At 45.4% G+C, this 24,435-nt stretch overlaps 1 protein-coding gene across 1 annotated transcript in view; it reads left to right on the top strand.

The window, feature by feature from the left end:
* PRKAR2A (protein kinase cAMP-dependent type II regulatory subunit alpha) overlaps positions 1-24,435 on the top strand; it is a 59,973-nt gene that overhangs the window by 5,922 nt on the left and 29,616 nt on the right. Inside the window, exons 2-4 of the mRNA XM_062200821.1 lie at positions 10,197-10,232; positions 17,385-17,437; positions 20,020-20,103. Coding sequence (XP_062056805.1) covers positions 10,197-10,232; positions 17,385-17,437; positions 20,020-20,103 — 173 coding nt within the window. The remainder of the gene's footprint in view (positions 1-10,196; positions 10,233-17,384; positions 17,438-20,019; positions 20,104-24,435) is intronic.

The following is a 24,435-nucleotide window of genomic DNA, read 5'->3' as shown; positions in this document are numbered from 1 at the left end:
TTTTTTCTGAAAATTTATTTAGGCATAGTGATAGAGATCTCCCATATGCTGGTTCATTCTCCAGTTGCCCACAGCATCTGGGATTGGGCCAAATCACGAACATCATCTGGGTCTCCATACGTGCGTGACAGGAACCCAAGTACTTGGGCCATTATCTGTGCCTCCCAGGTGCATTACCAGGATGCTGGATTGGAAGTGGAAGTGGCATTTGATCTCAGGCACTCAATATAGGATGTATGCATTCCAAGCAGCAGCTCAACCTGTTGTGCCACAATGCCCATCTCTTTATGAACTTTTTTTAGTATATGTGCTGCCAAAGCGAGCACTCTCTTTATGAACTTTTAAAAGACCTCTTGGATGTATGGATTTCATAAATTTTTGCACTGGGACCAGCATTGTGGAATGGCACATGAAACCACCACCTGATGTGCCAGCATCCCCTGGGGTATGGTTCAGGTTCCGGCTGCTGCGCTTCCCATCCAGCTCTCTGCTGTGGCCTGGGAAGGCGGTGGAAGATGGCCCAGGCCCTTGGGTCCCTGCACCTGCATGAGAAATCTGGAGGAGGCTGCTGGCTCCTGACTTCAGATTGGCCCAACTCTGGCATTGTAGCCATCTGGGGAGCAGGCCAGCGGATAGAGGACCTCTCTGCTTCTGCCTCTCTGTGGCTCTGCCTTAAGTAAATAGATGAATCTTTAAAAAAAAAAAAAAGATTATTTATTTGAAAGTCAGAGTTACAGAAAGGAGAGGCACAGAGAGAGAGAGAAAGGTCTTTGATCTGCTGGTTCACTCCCCAAATGGCCACAACAGGCAGAGCTGTGTTGATCTGAAGCCAGGAGCCAGGAGTTTTCTCCGGGTCTCCCATGCTGGTGCAGGGGTCCAAGGACTTGGGCCATCTTCTACTGCTTTTCCAGGCCACAGCAGAGAGCTGAATTGTAAGTAGAGCAGCTGGGAATCAAACTGGTGCCCATATGGGATCCCAGCACTGCAGAATGCCCACTACTCCACAACGCCAGCCCCAAATGGATGAATCTTTAATTTTTTTTTTTTTACACCACAACAAACATATCTTTTTATTCCATTTTCCACAAACTTTTCATTTTGAAAATAAATAATTTTGATAAATCCAATTTACCTCAATCCTTTTTTTTTTTTTTAAGTTTTATTTATTTGAGAGGCAGAGATAGAGAAAGTGAGAGCATCTTCCATCCGCTGGTTTACTCCCCAAATGACCACAATGTCTGTAGCTGGGCTGATCTGAAGCCAGGAACCTGGAGTTTTTTTCCAGGTCTCCCACGTGGGTGCAGGGGCCCAAGCACTTAGGCCATCTTCCACTCTTTCCCAGGCCATAGCAGAGAGCTGGATTGGAAGTGGAGCAGCCAGGACTTGAACCGGCACCCATATGGGTGCCAGCACTACAGGAGGCAACTTTACCCACTTCACCACAGCGCCGGCCCCAATAACTAAAATCTTAAAAAACAACTTTATAAAGGGGAAGAGGATACTAGGTGCACTAGGCAGTGTGATGAAGTGGTCTAAGGCAAGGTCATACTGGATCCTGGGAGACTACATTGTCTATAATCCATGGAACAATACAAGTAAATGGTGATTAGGGGCCTGAATTGAACCAAGTGAGAGTTAGTGTTAGGTGCTAGCAGGAATATTATGAAAAAGGAATATTTTCCTTTGGTTGAGTTGCTGCTCTGAGGTTTGTCTTTCTGTTTTTCAGGTACAGAAAGTAGATGTTTTAAGAAGACCTATATATAATTAGTTTCTTGATGACTGATTAATTAACCACACCAAAAATTGACTTATTCAGAGATCAGGCGGATTTCAATTTATATCATGGCTCTTATCACAGCCACTGAAATTTAGTAATTTCATTTAAAAATATTTATTAATTATATTTATTTTTAAAGATTTATTTATTTCAAAGATAGAGTTACAGAGAAAGCAGAGCCAGAGAGAGAGAGAGAGAGAGAGAGAGGTCTTCATTCCACTGGTTCACTCCCCAAATGACTGCAGCGGCCATAGCTGGGCTGATCCGAAGCAGGGTGCAGGGACCCAAGGGCTTGGGCCATCTTCTACTGCTTTCGCAGGCCATAGCAGCGAACTGGATTGGAAGTGAAGCAGCCGGGACTCCAACAAGTGCCCATATGGGATGCTGGTGCTATAGGCCAGGGCTTTAATCCGCTGTGCCACAGCAGTGGCCCCTATTACTTTTTTGAAAGGCAGAGTTAGAGAGAAAGGTCTTCCATTCACTGGTTCACTCACCAGATGGCCACAGTGGCCAGAGCTGGGCTGCTCCGAAGCCAGCAGTCAGGATCCTCTTCCAGGTCTCCCATGCAGGTGCAGGGGCCCAAGGACTTAGGCCATCTTCTACTGCTTGCTTCCTTTCTTCCTTCCTTCCTTCCCCCCTCCCTTCTTTCTTCTTTCCCTCCCTCCCTTCCTTTCTTCTCTTTTTTCTTTTCTGATTTATTTATTTATTTGAAAGTCAGAGTTACACAGATAGAGGAAGGCAGGCAGAAAGAAGTTTTCCATCCATTGGTTCACTCCCCAGTTGGCCGAAAATGGTTGGAGCTGCGCTGATCTGAAGTCAGGAGCCAGGAGCTTCTTCTGGGTTTTCCCACATGGGTGCAGGAACCCAAGGACTGGGCTATCTTCTACTGCTTTCCCAGGCCATAGCAGAGAACTGGATCGGAAGTGGAGCAGCCAGGGCTTGAACCAGCGCCCATATGGGATGCAGGCATTGCAGGCGGCAGCTTTACCTGGTTTGCCACAGCGCCAGCCCCACTACTGCTTTCCAAGGCCATAGCAGAGAGTTGGATGGGAGTTGGAGCAGCCTAGATTCAAACGCCCCTGTGGATGTCCATGCTGCAGGCGGCGGCTTTACTTGCTACACCACAGCACCGACCCCAGTATTTTCATTTTTATTTATTTATTTATTTATTTTTTGACAGGCAGAGTGGATAGTGAGAGAGAGAGACAGAGAGAAAGGTCTTCCTTTTGCCGTTGGTTCACCCTCCAATGGCCGCTGCGGCCGGCGCATCGCGCTGATCCGAAGGCAGGAGCCAGGTGCTTCTCCTGGTCTCCCATGCGGGTGCAGGGCCCAAGCACTTGGGCCATCCTCCACTGCCTTCCCGGGCCACAGCAGAGAGCTGGCCTGGAAGAGGGGCAACCAGGAAAATATTTTAATTTTTTAAAAGATTTATTTAAAGGCAGGGTGACCGAGTAAGGGGAAGAGAGAGAGAATTTGCCATCTGCTGATTCGTTCACTCCCCAAATGCCTGCAACAGCCAGATCTCGGACAGGCTGAAGCCAGGACAGGCTGGCCTGGAAGAGGGGCAACCGGGATAGAATCCAGTGCTCCAACCGGGACTAGAACCTGGTGTGCCGGCGCCGCAAGGCAGAGGATTAGCCTGTTAAGCCACGGCGCCGGCCAGTATTTTCATTTTTAAAATGAAATTCTTGAGTACCTTTCTAAAGTTTAGTAAAAGTTAATGAGTGCTACATGCCTAGTAGAATTTCTGGTGTGATAACTGTGGTTGATTCTGTTGATCTCTGAAAACTAGGGAGAACTTGCCTATACTAAAATCCATGAGATGCCGGTGCTGTGGCGTAGAAAATTGTCTCCATCTGCAGTGTTGGCATTCCATATTGGTGCAGGTTTGAGTCCCAGCTGCTCCACTTCCAATCCAGCTCCTTGCTAATGTGCCTGGGAAAGCAGTGGAAGATGGCCCAAGTCCTTGTGCCTCTGCAGCCGCGTGGAAGACCCTGAAGAAGCTCCTGGTTCCTCACTTCAGCCTGGCCCAGCTCTGGCCCTTGTGGCCATATGGGGAATAAACCAATGAATGGAAGATCTCTGTCTCTGCCTCTTTCTGTGTCTCTGTAACTCTGCCTTTCAAATAAATAAATAGATCTTAAAAAAAATCCTTGAGAAGTTGGATTACGAGTAAGAACTTTGGATGATACCGAATTAAAACTAGCCAAAGAGCAATAGCTGGAGGGAAGTGGAGTGTTCTCTCTATTCCTTTTGGTGAGGCATGGGTTACATTGGACTGTTTCACCCTTGGCCCACTGTTGGAGACCAGGAGTTCTAGGTCACGTGGTAATTACACTGTCAGCTGCTCCTCATCTGGAGGAAAGGGAACCATGAAGCTGACTGGTGCTTTCCTGAGCCGGTTCACTTTTAGGTCCAGACTGTGGGACCGGAAAGCATTTAGCTAACATGGGAATATGGTTCTGGAAAGGCCAAAACTCATGAGTCAAGCTCATTTTTTTCTTATTTTTCCTATGCATATGCTTTCCCTTCTGTCTGGAATGCAGTCCTTTCCCTCTCCTTTTTTCTCAACCAGTTCAAAGATTTCCTTTTTGCCCAGCAACAACCCTGTAAGATAGATTCTGTTGTTACCTCATTTTTATAGATAGGAGATTGGAGCACAGAGATAAGATAGCTTGTTCAGGGTCACACTGCCAGCAGGTGGAGTGATGCTGGGATTTGAAACCAAACAGCATAGCTCAGACTGCATCCTCAGGATGCTTCCTTTTATTGCTTTCTCTGCACTTGATGAGTACTTGTTGTATGAATAACGTGGTCACTGTGGTCGTCTCTATATAAGGGATTTAAGGAGACAGAATTTTCCCTTGTAGGGCAATATTCCTAGTGAGACAAAAAGCCAATCCTTAAATTTTTCCTAACATGTTCTTGTTTCTCTGTTTGGTATTGTTTTGGATGAAGCCGTCTTCATCTCTTTCCCAGTATAATTATAATTAGCTCATTTTCTTTCTTCCCATTGGTGTTTTATTCCCTTGATGCTGCTGCTATTGAAGTAATTAAAAAAAAATTTTTTTTAGGCCAGCACCATGGCTTAACAGGCTAATCCTCTGCCTTGCGGCGCCAGCACACCGGGTTCTAGTCCCGGTTGGGGCGCCAGATTCTGTCCTGGTTGCCCCTCTTCCAGGCCAGCTCTCTGCTATGGCCGGGAAGGCAGCGGAGGATGGCCCAGGTCCTTGGGCCCTGCACCCGCATGGGAGACCAGGAGAAGCACCTGGCTCCTGGCTTCGGATCAGCGAGATGTGCCAGCCGCAGCGGCCATTGGAGGGTGAACCAATGGCAAAGGAAGACCTTTCTCTCTGTCTCTCTCTCTCACTGTCCACTCTGCCTGTCAAAAATAAAAATAAAAAATGAAAAAAATATATAAAAAGAGATTTGTTTCTTTGAAAAGTAGAGTAGCCGGCGCCGTGGCTCACTAGGCTAATCCTCCGCCTTGTGGCGCCAGCACACCGGGTTCTAGTCCTGGTTGGGGTGCTGGATTCTGTCCGGTTGCCCCTCTTCCAGGCCAGCTCTCTGCTGTGGCCCGGGAGTGCAGTGGAGGATGGCCCAAGTCCTTGGGCCCTGCACCCGCATGGGAGACCAGGAGAAGCACCTGGCTCCTGCCATCGGATCAGCGCGGTGCGCCGGCCGCAGCGTGCCAGCCGCAGCAGCCATTGGAGGGTGAACCAACGGCAAAAAGGAAGACGTTTCTCTCTGTCTCTCTCACTATCCACTCTGCCTGTCAAAAAATAAATAAATACATAAAATAAAAGTAGAGTGAGAGACATAGATCTCTTCTATCTGTTGATTCCCCAAATAACTGCAACTACCAGGCTGAAGCCAGAAGCCAGGAACTACATCTAGATCTCCCACATGAGAAGCAGGACTCAAGTACTTGTGCCATATTCTGCTTGTACCCCAGGCACTCTGATATGGAATGCAGGCATCCCAAGTAGTGGTTTAACCTGCTATACCATAACACCTGTCCCAGAATAGCCCATGTTAACTGAAAATCCAAGGAAAGAATTAAACACTAATGTCCTGGGGCTGGCGCTGTGGCTCACTTGGTTAATCCTCTGCCTACGGCATTGGCATCCCATATGGGCACCTGGTTCTAGTCCCAGTTGCTCCTCTTCCAATCCAGCTCTCTGCTGTGGCCCGGGAAGGCAGTGGGGGATGGCCCAAGTGCTTGGGCCCTGCACCCTCATCGGAGACCAGGAAGAGGCACCTGGCTCCTGGCTTCGGATCGGCGCAGCGCCAGCCGTGGTGGCCCTTTGGGGAGTGAACCAACAGAAGGAAGACCTTTCTCTCTGCCTCTCTCTCACTGTCTATAACTCTACCTGTCAAATAAATAAAAATAAAAAAAATTAAACACTAATGCCCTGAGTCATCTTTTATATATAAAGAGTTAACTAATGTGATTAGGAATGTTAGTCACTAGTTTTTTTTTTCTTTTTTTTTGAGCTTGATTTTCAGAAAACCCTTACTTGGAAAGGCTGCTCTGTTACCTTTCTTCTTCTGGATCCTCTAAATATGATTGCAAGAGGAAGTGATTGCAGTATCACATGGAAGGATTTTCTTTTTTTAAAAAAGATTTATTTATTTGAAAGGCAGAGTTACAGAGAGGCTGAGGCAAAGAGAGAGAGGTCTTACATCCACTGGTTCACTCCTCAAATGGCTGCAACAGTCAGAGCTGGGCTGATCAGAAGCCAGGAGCTTCTTCTGGGTCTCAACACAGCCCAAGCACTTGGACCATCTTCCACTGCTTTCCCAGGCCATAGCAGAGAGCTGGATAGGAAGTAGAGTAGCCAGGACTTGAACCAGTACCATATGGGATGCCAACCCTGCAGGTGATGGCTTTACCCATTATGCCACAGCGCTGGCCCCACATCGGAGGATTTTTAGAGGTCAAGATAGAACTGGCAACTATTCCATTGGCCAGAACTTAGTCACATGATTGCTAATTGCAGGAGAAGCCCATAAATGTAGTTAAACTGTGTGTCTTGGTGAAAAAGGAACAAGATTTGGTGAGCTGAGAACAAATTTTTTTATGCCCCTTTTTCATTTTGAATATTTTTCTTTTTTTAAAGATTTTATTTATTTATTTGAGAGGTTATGTTACAGACAGTGAGAAAGAGAGAGCGAGAGAGAGAGAGAGACAGAGAAAGATTTTCCTTCTGCTGGTTCACTCCCCAAATGGCTGCAACGGCCAGAGTTGTGCCGATCCAAAGCGAGGAGTCAGGAGCATCTTCTGGGTCTCCCATGCAGGTGCAGGGACCCAAGAACTTGGGCCATCTTTCACTGCTTCCCCAGGCCATAGCAGAGAGCTGAATTGGAAGTGGAGCAGCTGGGACTCAAACCAGCACCCATATGGGTTGCTGGCACTGCAAGCGGTAGCTTTACCCACTATGCCACAGTGCCGGCCCCTGCAATACTGATTTTTTAAAATACTATACAGCACATAATATCCTACTGATTTAAAAGAAAAATCTTTTGAGAGGCAAAAAAGAAAGAGACCATCTACTGGTTTATTTCCAACACCCAAAACAGCTGGATTTGGGTCAGGCTGAAACCAGGAGTCAGGAACTCAATCCAGGTTTCTCAAGTGGGTGGCAGGGATCCGATTACTTGAACCAGCACCTGTTGACTCACAGGATCTGAATTATCAGGAAGCTGGAATCAGGACCAGATCCAGGACTCACACCTAGGCACTGTGATTTGGAATGTGGGTGTCCCAGGTAGTATCTTTTTTTTTTTTTTTTACAGGCAGAGTGGACAGTGAGAGAGAGAGACAGAGAGAAAGGTCGTCCTTTGCCGTTGGTTCACCCTCCAATGGCCGCTGCGGCCGGCGCGCTGCGGCCAGCGCACCGCGCTGATCCGATGGCAGGAGCCAGGTGCTTCTCCTGGTCTCCCATGGGGTGCAGGGCCCAAGCACTTGGGCCATCCTCCACTGCACTCCCTGGCCACAGCACAGAGCTGGCCTGGAAGAGGGGCAACCGGGATAGAATCCGGCGCCCCAACCGGGACTAGAACCCGGTGTGCCGGCGCTGCAAGGCGGAGGAATAGCCTAGTGAGCCACGGCGCCGGCCCAAATAAATAAATCTTAAAAAAAAAAAAAAAAATCTCTTAACCCTGTCATTTTGAGTTTCTATAGAGATTTCATTTCTTATTTTGTGTAGTTTTTAAATTTAAAAATATCATATTAAGCTTTGAAGGTTAAAAATCTTTAAGCAAATGGTATGGTTTAGTAGTGAGATGGACCACCATCACCATCAGACATAAATAGTAGGTGATTAGTGAGAAGAAAAAAAAAAGTGTGTTTTTGGGGCTGGCATTGTGGTATAGTGGGTATGGCCAGCACCTGCAATGCTGGCATCCCATATGTGCACTGGTTCTGGTCCTAGCTGCTCCACTTAAAATCCAGCTTCCTGCTAATATGCCTGGGAAAGCAGTGGAGGATGGCCCAAGTGCTTGGGCCCCTGCAACTGCGTGGGAGACCTGGCATTCTAGCCTCCTGGCTTCAGCCTGACTTAGCCAGGCTGTTGTAGCCATTTGGGGAATGAACCAGCAGATGGAAGACTCCCTCTACCCGCCCCCCCCCAATCTCCATCTCTATAACTCTGCCTTTCAAATAAATAAAATAAATCTTTAAAAACAAAAATAGTTCATTTTTTCCCAACATAAAGATGGGGACTTGAGTTCACATTCATGTGCTCGTTTGCTCTCTCTCTCTCACACTCTCTCTCTCACACACACACACAAAGTATGTTTTTCGGTATATTGACCATAGGCAGGAGGAAATCCACCTATATTGAGGGGGGATTTCAACTTAATGACTAGTTTATTTTTCATTTTTTCATTTTAATGTAATTCTCATTTGATTATTTTATAATTGAATTTAAGTGCTATTTAGCAGATCTGGGGATCTGCTTAAGGAATATTTAAAAAGGAAGTACTACTATATCACATTACCAAAGCTCAGTGGACTTCTTATTCGTTTAGAATGTTGCAAATTAGATAGAATGTGGATATGAGCAGAAATAAAATTGCCACCTTGAATACACTGAAGTTATAAAGAGCTTTTTTTTGGAGCCAGCGCTGTTTTGCAGTAGATTAAAGCTCTGGCCTGCAGCATTGGCATCCCATGTGCGCGCTGGTTTGAGTCTTGGCTGCTCTACTTCTGATCCAGCTCCCTGCTAATGCACCTGGGAAAGCAGCAGAGGATGGCCCAAGTGTTTGGGCCCCCGTCACCCGCATGGGAGATCCATAAGAAGTTCCTGGCTCCAGGCTTCAGATCAGCTCAGCTCCGGCTGTTGTGGTCATTTGGGGAGTTAACCTGCAGGTGGAAGACACCCCCCCACACACACCTCTCTCTGTAACTCTTTCAAATAAATAAAATAAAAATTTTTTAAAGAGCTTGTTTTCGGCCGGCGCTGTGGCTTAACAGGCTAATCCTCCACCTTGCGGTGCCGGCACACCGGGTTCTAGTCCCGGTCGGGGCGCCGGATTCTATCCCGGTTGCCCCTCTTCCAGGCCAGCTCTCTGCTGTGGCCCGGGAAGGCAGTGGAGGATGGCCCAAGTGCTTGGGTCCTGCACCCCATGGGAGACCAGGAGAAGCACCTGGCTCCTGGCTTCGGATCAGCGAGATGCGCCGGCTGCAGCGGCCATTGGAGAGTGAACCAACGGCAAAAAGGAAGACCTTTCTCTCTGTCTCTCTCTCTCACTATCCACTCTGCCTGTCAAAAAAAAAAAAAAAAAAAAAAGATTAAAAAAAAAAGAGAAAGAGAGAGCTTGTTTTCTAAGAGATTTTGTTTTCTGTATTATCTTTTTATGATCATTTTGAACAACTATGAGTATTTGTGATTGATAAGGAAGCATATGAACTGATCTACCACGTGATTTTTTTTTTTAAAGATTTATTTGGGTACTGTGGTAGTGCACGGTACTTATAAAGATTTATTTATTTATTTGAAAGACAGAGTTACAGAGAGGCAGAGGCAGAGAAAGAGAGAGGTCTTCAATCCACTGGTTCACTCCCCAAATGGCTGCAATGGCCAGAGCTGGGCTGATCCAAAGATAGGAGCTAGGAGTTTCTTCTGAGTCTCCCACACGAGTGTAAGGACCCAAGCACTTGAGCCATCTTCTCATGCTTTCCTAGGCCATAGCAGAGAGCTGGATTGGAAGTGGAGCAACCGGGACTCGAACCAGCGTCCATATGGGATGTTGGCACTGTAAGTGGCAGCTTTACCTGCTACTCCACAGTGCCAGCCCCACCACTTGATTTTGAGGTGCTTGGTGCTCCTGTCAAAGACATTTAAAAAAAGGAGGGTAAAAGTGGGTGTATGTGACAAGAATAACTAAATGTTGCTTCTTTTTTGTTTTGCAGTTCCGATTCCTAGCAGATTTAATAGACGAGTATCAGGTATGCATTCTCTTTTATAACATACTGCTATGTTATTTTATGATAGGAATATTTTAAATGAAACTAATACTTAAAGATAAGCTAATAGTATGCTAAAAAGTAAAATTACCTTTACTTCTTTCATTCTGTTTGCATTTTAAGGGCTGAGTAAATAAATATGAGCTTGTATGTATTTTATATTGCTGTAATTAGCATATCTCTTTGTATTTATGTCTTAATATTTTGTCATGTTTGTAATTATAGCTCATAAAATATTTTTCATACTGCTGTTTCTGGAATTCTGAATTATGCTAACCTTAATTTCTTTCTTACACCTTTTCTGAGCCATTTTGGTTATTCCTCAGTTTTAGAGCTGGAAGTGGCATTCTCTGGTTAGAGTGTCTTAGAGGCAGCCTATAGATTAGGCTACAACGAGAAAGGCACCCTGCACAGGCCTTTTTATTCACCATCATCTTGGTTATGTAGAATTTAAATTTATTTATTTTATTTGAAAGGCAGAGAGACAGAGACAGACAGTGGAGACCTGACAACTGCTGATTCACTCCCCAAATGCCTGCAACAGCTAGGCTGAAGCCACAGCCTCGTAGGAACGTGATCTGAGCCTCCCATGTTCATGGCAAACACCCAACTGCTTGAGCCGTTCCTTGGTGCCTCCGAGGGTATGCATGACTAGGAAGCTACAAATGGGAGCAGAACCAGGTCTTAAACCCAGGCACTGTGATATGAGATGCAGGTGTCCCAAGCAAAATTTTGCCAAATGTCTGCCCTAGTAATACAGAATTTGAACATAAAGTGGTACTTCAGATCATTTTATTTGGCATTCCTTTTGTTGAATGCTTTCCAAATATAAGAAATCGGTTTGTTTTTCTTATATGAAACTACATTGGTGATATTTTGCCCTTTTAGCTGTTGTGGTCTAGATTAAAAAAAAAAAAAGATTTATTTTATTTATTTGAAAGAGTTACAGAGAGAGGTAGAGGCAAAGAGAGGGGTTCTTCCATCCGTTGGTTCACTCCCCAAATGATATAACGGCCGGAGCTGGGCTGATCTGAAGCCAGGAGCTAGGAGCTTCTTTTGGGTCTCCCATGTGGGTATAGGGGCCCAAGCACTTGGGTGATCTTCTAGTGTGTTTCCAGGCCATAGTAGAGAGCTGGATCAGAAATGGAGCAGCTGGGGCTTGAACCGCTGTCCATATCGGATGCCAGTGCTGCAGGCTAGGGCTTTAACCCATTGCACCATAGCACCAGCCCCAGTCTAGATTATTTTAAAGATAAGTTTGAGTATACTTTCTTGACCTTCTGAAATTTTCAGTACAACATTTTCCTGGTTAGTCATGATACTTATTTTGATTTTGCTATTTTGTATTGACACAAAGATTTTTTTTTTTTTTTAAGATTTTATCTATTTATTTGAGAGGTAGAGTTACAGAGAGAGGGAGAGACAGAGAGAAAGGTCTTCCATCCACTGATTCATTCCAAATGACTGCGACGGCTGATTGAAAGCCATGAGCCTGGAGCTTCTTCCGGGTCTCCCACGTGGGTGTAGGGGTCCAAACACTTGGGTCATCTTCTGTTGCTTTCCTAGGCCATAGCAGAGAGCTGGATCAGAAGAGTAGTAACCAGGAATAGAACTGGCATTCATATGGGATGCCGGCGCCACAGGCAGAGGCTTAGCCCACTACATCACAGTGGCAGCCCCAAGACAAAGATTTTGACATATGAGTGGTACCTCAAACACTGCCTGACACATAGCAGACCCTTGATAAATATTTATTGTTTTTTATATATATATATACACGCATATATCCTCTTTTTATGTCTACAGTTGTTTTGGTAGACAGTGTAGATTTTAACATGTATCAGAACTGCTAGGCATGCAACATGTTTCACATCATTCTTTCATATGTTCATGTTCTTGGAAGTTTTTTGATTTTAAATTGTCATGATCTGTTATCTTGTAAAGCTAGAAGCCCCGTTTTTGTTCCTTAATCCCTTGTCTTTGAGAAAATCAGCTCATTTATGTTTTCAGAAAGCCAGTAACATTCCACACCAGAATCTCTTGAAAGGAACCAAAGAATGTGTTCTCATTTGCAGAGTCAATTTTCTGTGAGGAAATAGGGTAGGGAGTAAGGTTGATTTGAGACTCTTGAGCCCTGTACCTCTTTTTACCCAAAAGGGTAATGCTATCCCTTTATCTTGTAGGACAGATCGATCTGGGAGATAGAGTACGGTGACACCTTCTCCAGCGGTCACAGAGTTAATTCTTGCTGCTTCATCCTCTATCAGAGTTGTTCAGTCCTTAAACCTTGTAGAGGATCCAAACAAGTGCTTAGTATTATCCCTCCCCTTAGATTTTACAATGTGAAGGATTTAAAATTTTCTCATATAATTCAGATGTTAAGTGGAAGTAATTTTGCAAAGAAAGAAAGAGATGAAACAAAAAAGAAAATAGACTGTAGTAATAGGTCTCATGTTTTGCGTGGAGACTCGGAAATGCCCTGTGTGCAGTGTGAAGGTCTTCCTAAGAGCCTGTCCTGTGTTGTGGAATGTAATCCTTGGGTAATGCTCTGAGGCACCGGCTGTGATAATCCCCAGTTTGCACAGCGCCTGCAGGTGAGGCCGCGGCTCAGCAACTTGCAGCAGTTGAGGTGATGACGTGCCCACGGGGAGCCTGCATCCTAACCACTGCCATTTCTCTTTGAGGCCCCTTCCTTGTATCCTCCTGGCCAGTCTTTAGCTAAATGTCTTGAAGTCTGAGGCTGTTCTGCCTTTGGCCTTCATTTTCCTGTTCTAGCTGAAGCTCGCCTGCTTCTCAAATAGCGGCTCGTTTCTTTTTCACTTTCTTTCTAACTCTGACCAGTGATGAATGAATTGTCACTGAGAATCCGGTGCCATGTCAAGCCCTCATTTCTCAATGGCAGGTGTTTTTCACCACACATGCTTATAATGCACTAAAATACTAAGAATGCAGTATTTTTTCTATCCATGGCTGTCTTCAGCTGAACTATTACTAACCCGTGCTTAAAGTGGAAATCAATGTCCCCCTCAATTCAAATATTGAAGCCTTACCAATGTGATTATATTTGGAGGTAGGTCCTTTAAAGAGATAATGGAGGTTAAATAAGATCCTATGGGTGGAGCTCTAATCCAATAGGACTGGTGTTCTAATGAGAAGAGGAAGAAACACTAGGAGTGTACACACACACATGAGGCCATGTGAGCACATAGTGAGAATACAGCTGTCTGTAAACCAAGGAGAAAGGCCTTAGAAAAAACCCAAATTGCCAGTCTCTTGATCTCCGACTTCCAGCCTCTAGCAGAAAATAATCTCTGCTGTTTGTTTGTTTATTTATTTATTTATTTGACAGGCAGAGTGGATAGATAGAGAGAGAGACAGAGAGAAAGGTCTTCCTTTTTGCCGTTGGTTCACCCTCCAATGGCCGCTGCGGCCGGTGCACTGTGCTGATCTGAAGGCAGGAGCCAGGTGCTTCTCCTGGTCTCCCATGCGGGTGCAGGGCCCAAGGACTTGGGCCATCCTCCACTGCCTTCCCGGGCCACAGCAGAGAGCTGGCCTGGAAGAGGGGCAACCGACCGGGACTAGAACCTGGGGTGCCGACACCGCAAGGCGGAGGATTAGCCTGTTAAGCCACGGCGCCGGCCAGGGATCTCTGCTGTTTAAACCATCCAACCTGTGGTGTTTCATCATGTTAGCCCCAGTTGACTAATATACCTAGCTGTGTCAACTCTTGATGGGAGCTCCAGGGTAACATAGGGCTTCAGGCCAATGATTTTGATCTGTGCTCATTTTTTGGTAGAAATTAAGGAGTTTCTCTCATAAGCACTTTTCATACTACATGTTTCTTGAAGAACGAAGCATCAATTAAAATTTGGAAGAAACTAGGGCCTGTAGCACAAGTTTGCTGCTGCCTGCAGTGTCAGCATCCCATATGACTGCCAAGGCATATTCCAGCTGTTCCTCTTCCCTTCCCAACTCCCTGCTAATGTGCCTGGGAAAGAATGGAAGTTACCCAAGTCTCTGGGCCCCTGCCACCCACATGGGAGACCTGGAAGACGCTTCTGGCTTCTGGCTGCAGTCTGGCTCAGCCCTGATCATTATGGCCATTTCGGGGACTGAACCAGCGGATGGAAGATCCATCTCTCTGTCTCTGTCTCTCCCTCCTCTCTCTGTAGCTGTGCCTTTCAAATAAATAAATAAATCTTAAAAAAAAAAAAATGGAAGAAATTGTGCTGGGTAATGTTTGATGTAATTTTGAATGGTATCACATTACTGACTAGTGACATCTGCTGGACAGTTGCAGCAAAACAAATAACCAGGCTCAACAGGCTAATCCTCCGCCTTGCAGCGCCGGCACACTAGGTTCTAGTCCTGGTCGGGGTGCCGGATTCTGTCCCGGTTGCCCCTCTTCAGGCCAGCTCTCTGCTGTGGCCAGGGAGTGCAGTGGAGGATGGCCCAAGTGCTTGGGCCCTGCACCCCATGGGAGACCAGGAGAAGCACCTGGCTCCTGCCTTCGGATCAGTGTGGTGTGCCGGCCGCAGCACGCCAGCCAGCCGCGGCGGCTATTGGAGGGTGAACCAATGGCAAAGGAAGACCTTTCTCTCTGTCTCTCTCTCTCTCACTGTCCACTCTGCCTGTCCAAAAAAAAAAAAATTACCTAAACAAGGGCCTATGGTGCTGTTGTAATTTTTAAAATATTTAATTTATTTGAATGGCAGAATTACGGAGAGAGGGAGTCAGAAAGCGGCGGGGGGGGGGGGGGGTTCTGTCTACTGGTTCACTCCCTAAATGGTTTTAACAATTGGGCTTGGGCCAGGCTAAAGTCAGGAGTCTGGAACTCTATCTGGGTCTCCCATGTGGGTGGCAAGAGCCCAGGCAGTTAGGCCATCATCCACTGCTTTCCCAGGTGCATTAGCAGGGAGTTGATTTGGAAGTGGAGCAACCAGGACTTGAACGGATGCTCCAGTATGGGATGCTGGTGTTATAAGTGGCAGCTTAACCTGCTGTGCCACAGTGCTAGCCCCTAAGTTTTAAGAGGTGTTGAGTATCTAATAACATACAATGTGGTTCTTGAAGCTGCTCACGCAAATGCTGAAGCTTCTGCAGATGACTTATACACTGAGATCAGCTCCCTGGTGTGCAGGACTATAGGGATGTAATCAAGTAGGCACTTAAAAATTGATTTTTACATGGAAATGAGGGAAATAATTTGGAACCAGGATCAGGAAGAAGTAGAGAAGTTGTATGGGAACAGAGGAAGAAGGTAACGGGAGTGAGTCTAGAGTTAAAAAAATAAAAAAGGATAGAAGGACAATATATTGAGTGAAATAAGCTGTGCCAGAAGGACAGATAACTGCATGATTCTGCTTATAAGAAGTGTCAAAGATAGACTCATAGAAGCAGAGTATAGTGGTGTTTGCCAGGGAATGATGGGAGGGGAAACCAGGGAGTTGCTATTCAACAGATATAAAGTTTGAGTTTTGCATGATGAATAACTTCTGTTTTGTGATTTAAAAGTTTGTTTTGAAGAGACTGTATTATGGTGTTAAGCTGCTGCCTGTGATGCGAGCATCCCGAGCATCCCCTAGGGGCACTAATTCAAGTCCCAACTCTTCCATTTGTAATCCAGCTTCTTGCTAATGGCCTGGGAAAAGCAGCAAAAGATGGCCCAAGTGAAAAGCCACCACAAAACACAACAAACATTGGAGTTAAAGGAAGAATTTATTGGGGGGGGACCCAACAGGCCGGAGAGAGAGGGAGGAAAAAAGGACTTCTGTGGAAAAACAGGCCTTGTTATAGCTTTGCAGAGGTAAGGAAGTGGGAGCAGAGAATCCCGTTAGGGTGGGGGGTGGAGCTGATGCCTGTTGGGCCGTAGGGTCACCTGACTCCTAGTAAGCCAGGCTGGGTCCTGAAGAGGCTGAACTTATTGTACAAGGTAGTGACTGGGTCACAGCCTAAGATGGAGCCTCAGATAAGACAGTACCATTTTGCTAACATCAAGTACTTGAGCCTCTGCCACCTATGTGGGAGACCTGGACCAAGCTCTTGGCTCCTAGCTTTAGATTGACCCAGCTCTGGCTGGGGAGTGAACCCCAGCCCTCTGGGGAGTGAACCAGGAGATGGAAGATTCTTTCTCTCTCTCTCTTTCTGTAATTCTTACCTTTCAAGTAAATAAATCTTTTCTTTAAAAAAACAAAAAATTTGGGCCGGCGCCGCAGCTCACTAGGCTAATCCTCTGCCTTGTGGCGCCGGCACACCGGGTTCTAGTTCCGGTCGGGGCCCGGATTCTGTCCCAGTTGCCCCTCTTCCAGGCCAGCTCTGTGCTGTGGCCAGGGAGTGCAGTGGAGGATGGCCCAAGTGCTTGGGCCCTGCACTCCATGGGAGACCAGGAGAAGCACCTGGCTCCTGCCATCGGATAAGCGCGGTGAGCCTACCGCGGCGGCCATTGGAGGGTGAACCAACAGCAAAGGAAGACCTTTCTCTCTGTCTCTCTCTCTCACTGTCCACTCTGCCTGTCCAAAAAAAAAAAAAAAAAAAATTGTTATGAGGGTAGAGTACATGTTAAGTGTTCATACTATAACAAATAAATAAATAGGAAAAGGCATACCAGCAGGGAGCTGGATTGGAAGTGGAGCAGCTGGGACTTAAACCCATGCCACTATGGGATGCAGACGCTACAGGTGGTAGCTTTACCCACTAGGCCACAACGTCAGCCCCGACATTCATTCTTGTTTTTAAGTTGTACATATGACTTTGACTTAATTGGTTATTTTGGTAAGTACCTCGCTAGCTCTGTGTTTATATTGTATATTTGGTACTTCATGGTTTTTTACCAGCCTGATAACTCAGCAGAGACAATATTTCCTTGTCTGTAGTTACCATTACTATAGGATTTAGTAGATGATATTTTTCTTATTGTCTCCTATTTGGGACCACCAATCTCTAGAATGCTTGAGTTTAGCATCTAAGAGAATGCCTGACACTATTTGATAGTTACTATATTTACTAATTGGAAGAAAGAGATTTAAAAGATTTTGCAGCTTTAGAAGATAGTGAAGAAAAGGAAATTGTTTACGTTCTGTTTTTTCCAAAAGCCACACGTCTGTTAAGTTCATCTTCAATTTTTCTCTTCAATAGTCTGTGCCGAGGCCTATAACCCTGATGAGGAGGAAGAAGATACTGACCCAAGGGTAAGAACTAAAGCAAAGATATTGGGTAGAATTGCTGTATTTCTCACTGATTCCCCTCCTCTACACATCCAAATCTAATCGTGCTGATAATTACATACAAATTAAAATCTCAACAAGTTGCCTTTTTTTTGTCTAATAGATTTAAAGGAGTATGGTAAGAAGGGCTGCCTTGCTCTAGCTGTCAGAAGCCTTAAAGTGTAGTCATTCCAGCTGACTCAGCAGTTACCTTAGAGAGAATTCATTCCTAACAGATAGCTGCGTCCTTCCCAGGGATGTACAAGTGGAGGTCACTGCAGTGTTAAAATGCTGAAGGAAGGAAACATTTCAGTAATTCAAATGTTATTACTCAAAATAGAGGAGTATGAGGGGCTAAATTAAGAAAATCTGCAGCCATTAAATGATTTGGGCTGGATTTAATGGCATGAAATATGTTTTTATGTGGCTCATATTACTTTTATCAAAGAAAATATGAGCTATCATTTTTTAAGATTGATGTTACACTATAATGATCTGTTGTATATACCTTAAAACAGGTAACCTATGAAAAATTTCTGAAGCAGTCTAATGATTATGTGCTACCATTTGTGGATATAACAGATGTAGAGATTTAAATTTTATTTTGGATATTTAAAAATTTTTGATGTCTTTTAGAGCAGTTTTTTCCTGAATTAATATCCCAGATTTAAAATACTTAACATTTTTGCTCACTTATTTCTGGTGAAATAGTGTACCTTTGCTTAGGATGGATATAATGCTTGGTAAGGATCTTGATAAGTCTCAATTATAACATTACTGTTGGGCAATAGCTATTTCTCTTTTGTTTCATAAACATCTATAATGATACTTATATAGAAGTAACAATTTTTTTAAGATTGATTTATTTATTTGAGAGGCCAAGTTACAGACAGAGTGAGGGAGAGAGAGAGAGAGAGAGAGAGAGAGGTCTTCTGTCCTCTGGTTCACTCCCCAAATGGCTGCAATGGCCAGAACTGAGCTGATCCAAAGCCAGGAGCTTCTTTTGGGTTTCACACTTGGGAGCACAGGCCCAAACACTTGAGCCATTTTCTGCTGCTTTCCCAGGCCATAGCAGAGAGCTAGATCGGAAGTGGAGCAGCCGGGACTTGAATCGGTGTCCATATGGGATGCTGGCGCTGCAGGCAGTGGCCTTACTGCTATGCCACAATGCTGGCCCCCATATATTAACTTTTAATCCATACGAAGACTCTAATTTTAGATGCTACTGTTACTGCTGCTAATAATAATGTTATTGATACCGACCTGTAGCTTGTATAGTTATTGTTTACTTAGCATCTATCTCCATTTAGGTGTAGGTAGGTAACTCACACTTAACAAGAATTCCTGATTTTTTCCCTTTAAATATTTTTCTCTACCCAGTCTTCCTCACTTAATTCCTAGGAGCTCCGTCATTGCAGTTGCTCAGACCCAAAACTTTGAGGGTCACTCTCAACTCCTCTCAATGGCTGGGTCTGGACCAGGCGGAAGCCAGGAGCCTAGAACTCCATCCAGGTCTCCCATGTGGGTGGCAAAGGCCCAAGCACTTGGGCCATCTTCTGCTATTTTCCCAGGCACATTAGCAGGGAACCAGATGTTTTCATACCCATATCCAATTTTTCAATAAATCCCTTAAGCTCTGTCTTCAAAACATATCAAGATTTTTGCTACTTTTCAAAAGCTCCATGGCTACTACCCGGGTTCAGACCACTGCCATCTTGCACTGAGACATTCGCTGTAGTTATTTGGCTTCTATTCTTTCCTTCCTCCAGGGTCTTCTTCACTTAGCAGCCAGTGTGATGCTTTAAAACATTTGTTAGATCTTTTTCTCAGAGCCTTCAAGTTGCCCCCATTTTACTAGAGGAAGTTCTAGCTCTTCTGTGACCTGTAATGAATGCCCTCTGTGATTTAAGTATCTTCTTCCAACCTAGTCTCCTTCTGACTTTCCCTTTCACTCTGCAACAACCATACCTGCCTCCTGGCTATTTTCCAAACATGCATCCATGGCTCTACCATAAAGCCTTGTTTTCACTTGCTGCTCTCTCTCTGCAGTACCCTTGGTGCAGAGAGATCCACACAACTCATTTTCTCAAGTTCTACTCCTTTCTTGAGATCTTTGTGCAGATGTCACCTTGGAGTGAGACACTACCTGGCCATACTTATGCATACTTTCCCATGCTTCTGTGCTTTGTATTTCTTCTTAGCCTTATTACTAACATATTGTATAAATTTGCTGACTGTGGTAGCACATATTTTTTCTATGTTTCCCCAGAGGATAGTATCTGACACTAAGTAGGCGCTCAGTATTTGTGGAATGAACAAATTTATACCTCTCAGCCACGTGGATGAGGACCCTGAGGCTCCCAGGGCACGGCTGACTTGCTGCCAGCCCCATAACCACAAGGTTCTAGGGTTGATGCCCTGCACTTCGGTATACTGCTTTGTATAGAAATAAAATTATAGACAACCTACTCTCAGTTCTTTTCAGGAGAAATAATTATACCAATTTTTAAAAGTGTATGATTTTTAAATGTAATTAGTCATTTCCCTGGCTCTATTTGGATTGACAGGTGATTCATCCTAAAACTGACGAACAGAGATGCAGACTTCAGGAATCTTGCAAAGATATTCTCCTTTTCAAAAATCTTGATCAGGTAACGTTGATCCAAAGTATTGTGGTGGTGATGGTTGTGGTGGTCTTTTAGCTTTTTCCCTTTTGTAATTTAGATAATTTTCAGCGTCTTCACCACAATTATATGAGTCATAAGACTTTATCTGTTTTTTAAGATTTATTTTTTATTTGAAAGGCAGAGTTACACAGAAGGAGGGTGGGAAGGAAGGAAGGAGGGGAAGAGAGAGAGAGAGAAGGAGGGAGGGAGGGAGTGATCCTTCATTCCCCAAATGACTGCAATGGCTGGGTCTGGACCAGGCAGAAGCCAGGAGCCTAGAACTCCATCCAGGTCTCCCATGTGGGTGGCAAAGGCCCAAGCACTTGGGCCATCTTCTGCTATTTTCCCAGGCACATTAACAGGGAACCGGATCAGAAGTGGAGCAGGTGGGACTTGAACTGGCTCTCCTATGGGATACTGGCATTGCAGGCTGGGGCTTAACTTGCTGTGCCACAACAAAGTCAGCCTCAGGCATAAAACTTTATATTCATCTTATAAATATTTTTGTTGTGCTGATCACCATAACCCAGACGTGATCTTTCAGATACTGTTTAGTATTATTCCAAGCTGCTTTGGTATTTCTTCTCAGATAGTACTGGTGGTCTGAAGACATGTGATTTGGTCATATTCAAGTTTGCATTACCTTTGCTTAGTTTGGAGGGTCTGAATTTATGCTGCAAAGAGATTGATTTAAATGTGGGCTTTTGGCATAGTGATTAAGACACCACTTGGGACACCTGCATCTCTTTTCAGAGTGCCTGGGTTCAAATCCAAGCTCTGCTCCTGATTCTAGCTTCCTGCTAACGCACACCCTGAGAAGCAGAAGATGGTTCAATGGTTGGATCCCTGCCACTTAGTATAGGAGACCTGGATGGAGTTCTGGGCTCTTGGCTTTAGCCTGGCTTGTCCCTGGCTGTTGTAGACATTTGGGGAGTGAGCCTCTCTTTCTTTCTGCCTCTCAAATAAATGAAATTTTAAAAGTGAGATTGATTTCTCTGAAAATCCTGATGTGTAGTTCTCTGGACATCAGTTACACATTGGAAATGTCACCTCTCATGACTGCTTTTATAAAAAAAAAAAAAAGATTTATTTATTTATTTGCAAGTCAGAGTTACACAGAGAGAGGAGAGGCGGGGCGGGGGGGAGGGGTAGGTCTTCCATCCGATGCCTCACTCCCCAATCGGCCGCAGTGGCCGGAGCTGCGCCGATCTGAAGCCAGGAGCCAGGAGCTTCTTCCGAGTCTCCCACGTGGGTGCAGGGGCCCAACGACTTGGGCCATCCTCTGCTACTTTCCCAGGCCATAGCAGAGAGATGGATTGGAAGTGGAGCATCTGGGTCTCGAACCAGCACCCATATGGGATGCTGGCACTTCAGGCTAGGGCATTAACCCACTGTGACTGCTTTTCGGTTTCCTCCTGTGTAGGACACTTTTTTTTTTTGAAAGTCAGAGGCACAATTGATCTTCCAACTGGTACACTCCCTAAATACCTACAATAGCCAGGCCAAAGCCAGGAGCCCAGAATTCCATCTGGGTCTGTGATGTGGGTGGCATGAACCTAAATACTTGAGCCAATACCTGCTGTCTCCCAGGCTGCACATTAGCAGGAAACTGGAATTGAAGGTGGAGCCAGGACTGGAACCCAGGTACTCCAATGTAGGGTGCAGTCATCCCAAGTAGTCTTTATTTATTTATTTTTTTTAAAGATTTTGTTTATTTATTTATTTCAGAGGCAGAGTTACAGAGAGAAGGAGAGACAGACAGAAAGGTCTTCCGTCGCTGTTTCACTCCTTAGATGGCCACAATGACTGGAGCTGAGCCAATCTGAAGCCAGGAGCCAGGAACTTCTTCTGGGTCTCCCAGGTGGGTGCAGAGGCCCAAGCACATGGGCCATCTTCTGTTGCTTTCCCAGGCCATAGCAGAGAACTGGATTGGAAGAGGAGCAGCTGGGCCTTGAACTGGCACCCATATGGGATTCTGGCGCCACAGGCGGAGGCTTAGTTCATTACACCACGGCACCAGGCCCCCAAGTGGTCTTAATTGCTCTTTCAGACACTCATCTATGTTTTAAAATTTTAGTGTTGAAATTATGATTGAGGCTGGCGCCATGGCTCACTAGGCCAATCCTCTGCCTGTGGCGCCAGCACCCCGGGTTCTAGTCCTGGTTGGGGCGCCAGTTCTGTCCCAGTTGCTCCTCTTGCACTCCAGCTCTCTGCTGTGGCCTGGAAGGCAGTGGAGGATGGCCCAAGTGCTTGGGCCCTGCACCTGCATGGGAGACCAGGAGGAAGCACCTAGCTTCTGGCTTTGGATCGGCGCAACGTGCTGGCCTTAGCAGCCATTTGGGGGATGAACCAATGGAAAAGGAAGACCTTTCTCTCTGTCTCTCTCTCTCACTGTCTAACTCTACCTGTCCAAAAAAAAAAAAAAATTATGATTGAATTTTTATTGTTTTAAAAAAAATTTATTTGTTTTTTTGAAAGAGTTACACAGAGAGAAGGAGAGGTAGACAGACAGAGAGAGAGGTCTTCTATCTGTTGGTTCACTCCCTAATTTGCCACAATGGCTGGAGCTGCGCTGTTCTGAAGCCAGGAGCCAGAAGCTTCCTCTGGGTCTCCCACACAGGTGTAGGGGCCCAAGTACCTGGGCCATCTTCCACTGCTTTCTGTGGCCACAGCAGAGAGCTGGATTGGAAGTGGAGCAGCTGGGACTTGAACCAGTGCCCACATGGAATGCTGGCACTGTAGGCAGAGGCTTTACCCGCTACACCACAGCACTGGCCCCAGATATTCAGATTTAAATTACATTTTTCTATAATTTTATCCTAAAGTTATTTAAATATATAGCATAGTTGGAAGAATGTTAAAGTAGTGTGAATATATCCATTGCCCTGATTATGATATTAATACTTTACTGGTCTTTCACATAGCATCTACCCATCTCTCAGCAAAGCAGGTCAGCAGGCTTAAGGAACCAGATAGTAAATACTTCAGTTGTAATTAACTCATTTTCACCTTTGTAGCAGAAAAATAGCCTTAGATAATACATAAATGAAACAGTATAGCTATGTTCCAGTAAAACTTTCTTTTTTTCTTTTTTGAGATATAATTATTTATTTAAAAGTCAGAGTTACAGAGAGAGGGAGAGACACAGAGAAAGATCTTCTGTCTGCTGGTTCACTCCCCAGATGGCTGCAATGGCCAGGACTGGGCCAAGCTGAAGCCAAGAGCCAGGAGCTTCCTCCAGGTCTCCCATTAGGGTGGTAGGGACCCAAGCACTTGGGCCATCTTTCACTGGTTTTCCCATATCATTAGCAGGGAGTTGGATTAGAAGTGGAGCAGGGGCCAGTACTGTGGTGTAGCAGGTAAAGCGACTGCCTGTGGTACCCACATTCCAGTTCAAATTCTGATTGCTTCACTTCCCATACAGCTCCTTGCTAATGCTCCTAGGAAAACAGCAGAAGATGGCCCAAGTGTTTGGGTCTCTGCACCCATGTTGGAGACCCGGAAGAAGCTCTTGGCTCCTGGCTTTGGACTGGACCAGTTCCAGCCATTGTGGCCATTTGGGGAATGAACCAGTGGATTGAAGATTTCTATCTCTGCCCCCACCGTAACTCTTACTTTTTATATAAATAAATAAATCTTAAAAAATATGTGGGGGCTGGGGCTGTGGCACAGCGAGTCAATGCCCTGGCCTGAAGTGCCAGCATCCCATATGGGCACAAGTTTGAGACCCAGCTGCTCCATTTCCAATCCAGCTCTCTGCTATGGCCTGGGAAAGCATGGAAGATGGCCCAAGTCCTTGGGCCCCTGCATCTGTGTGGGAGAACCAGAGGAAGCTTCTGGCTCCTGGCTTCGGATCAGCACAGAAGCTGAAGAAGCTCTTGGCTCCTGTCTTTGGATTGGCATAGCTACGGCCATTGCAGCCAATTGGGGAGTGAGCCATTGGATGGAAGACCTCTCTCTCTCTCTCTGCCTCTCCTCTCTCTGTGTAACTCTGACTTTCAAATAAATAAATAAATCTTTAAAAAAAAATGTGGAACAGCCAGAACTTGAACTTGCACCCATATGGGATGCTAGCTTTGCAGGAGCTCACCTGCTATGTCACAATGCCAGTCCCTATTTATTTATTTTAGGTCCCCCCCCCCCCCCGTGTGTGACACGCACACGCACACACACACACATACAGAGTTTCCATTCACTGGTTCACTCCCCAAATGAATGCAACAGGCAAATCTGGGCCTGGCTGGAACCAAGAGCCAATAACTCCATCCTGTTCTCCCAAGTAGTGGTTGAGGCCCAAGCACTTGTGCCGTCTTCTGC

The sequence above is a fragment of the Lepus europaeus genome, chromosome 9, assembly GCF_033115175.1.
Source record: "Lepus europaeus isolate LE1 chromosome 9, mLepTim1.pri, whole genome shotgun sequence".
Lineage (NCBI taxonomy): Eukaryota > Metazoa > Chordata > Mammalia > Lagomorpha > Leporidae > Lepus > Lepus europaeus.
The sequence above is the reverse complement of the archived record's forward strand: the minus strand, read 5'-3'. Positions and strand labels throughout refer to the sequence as shown.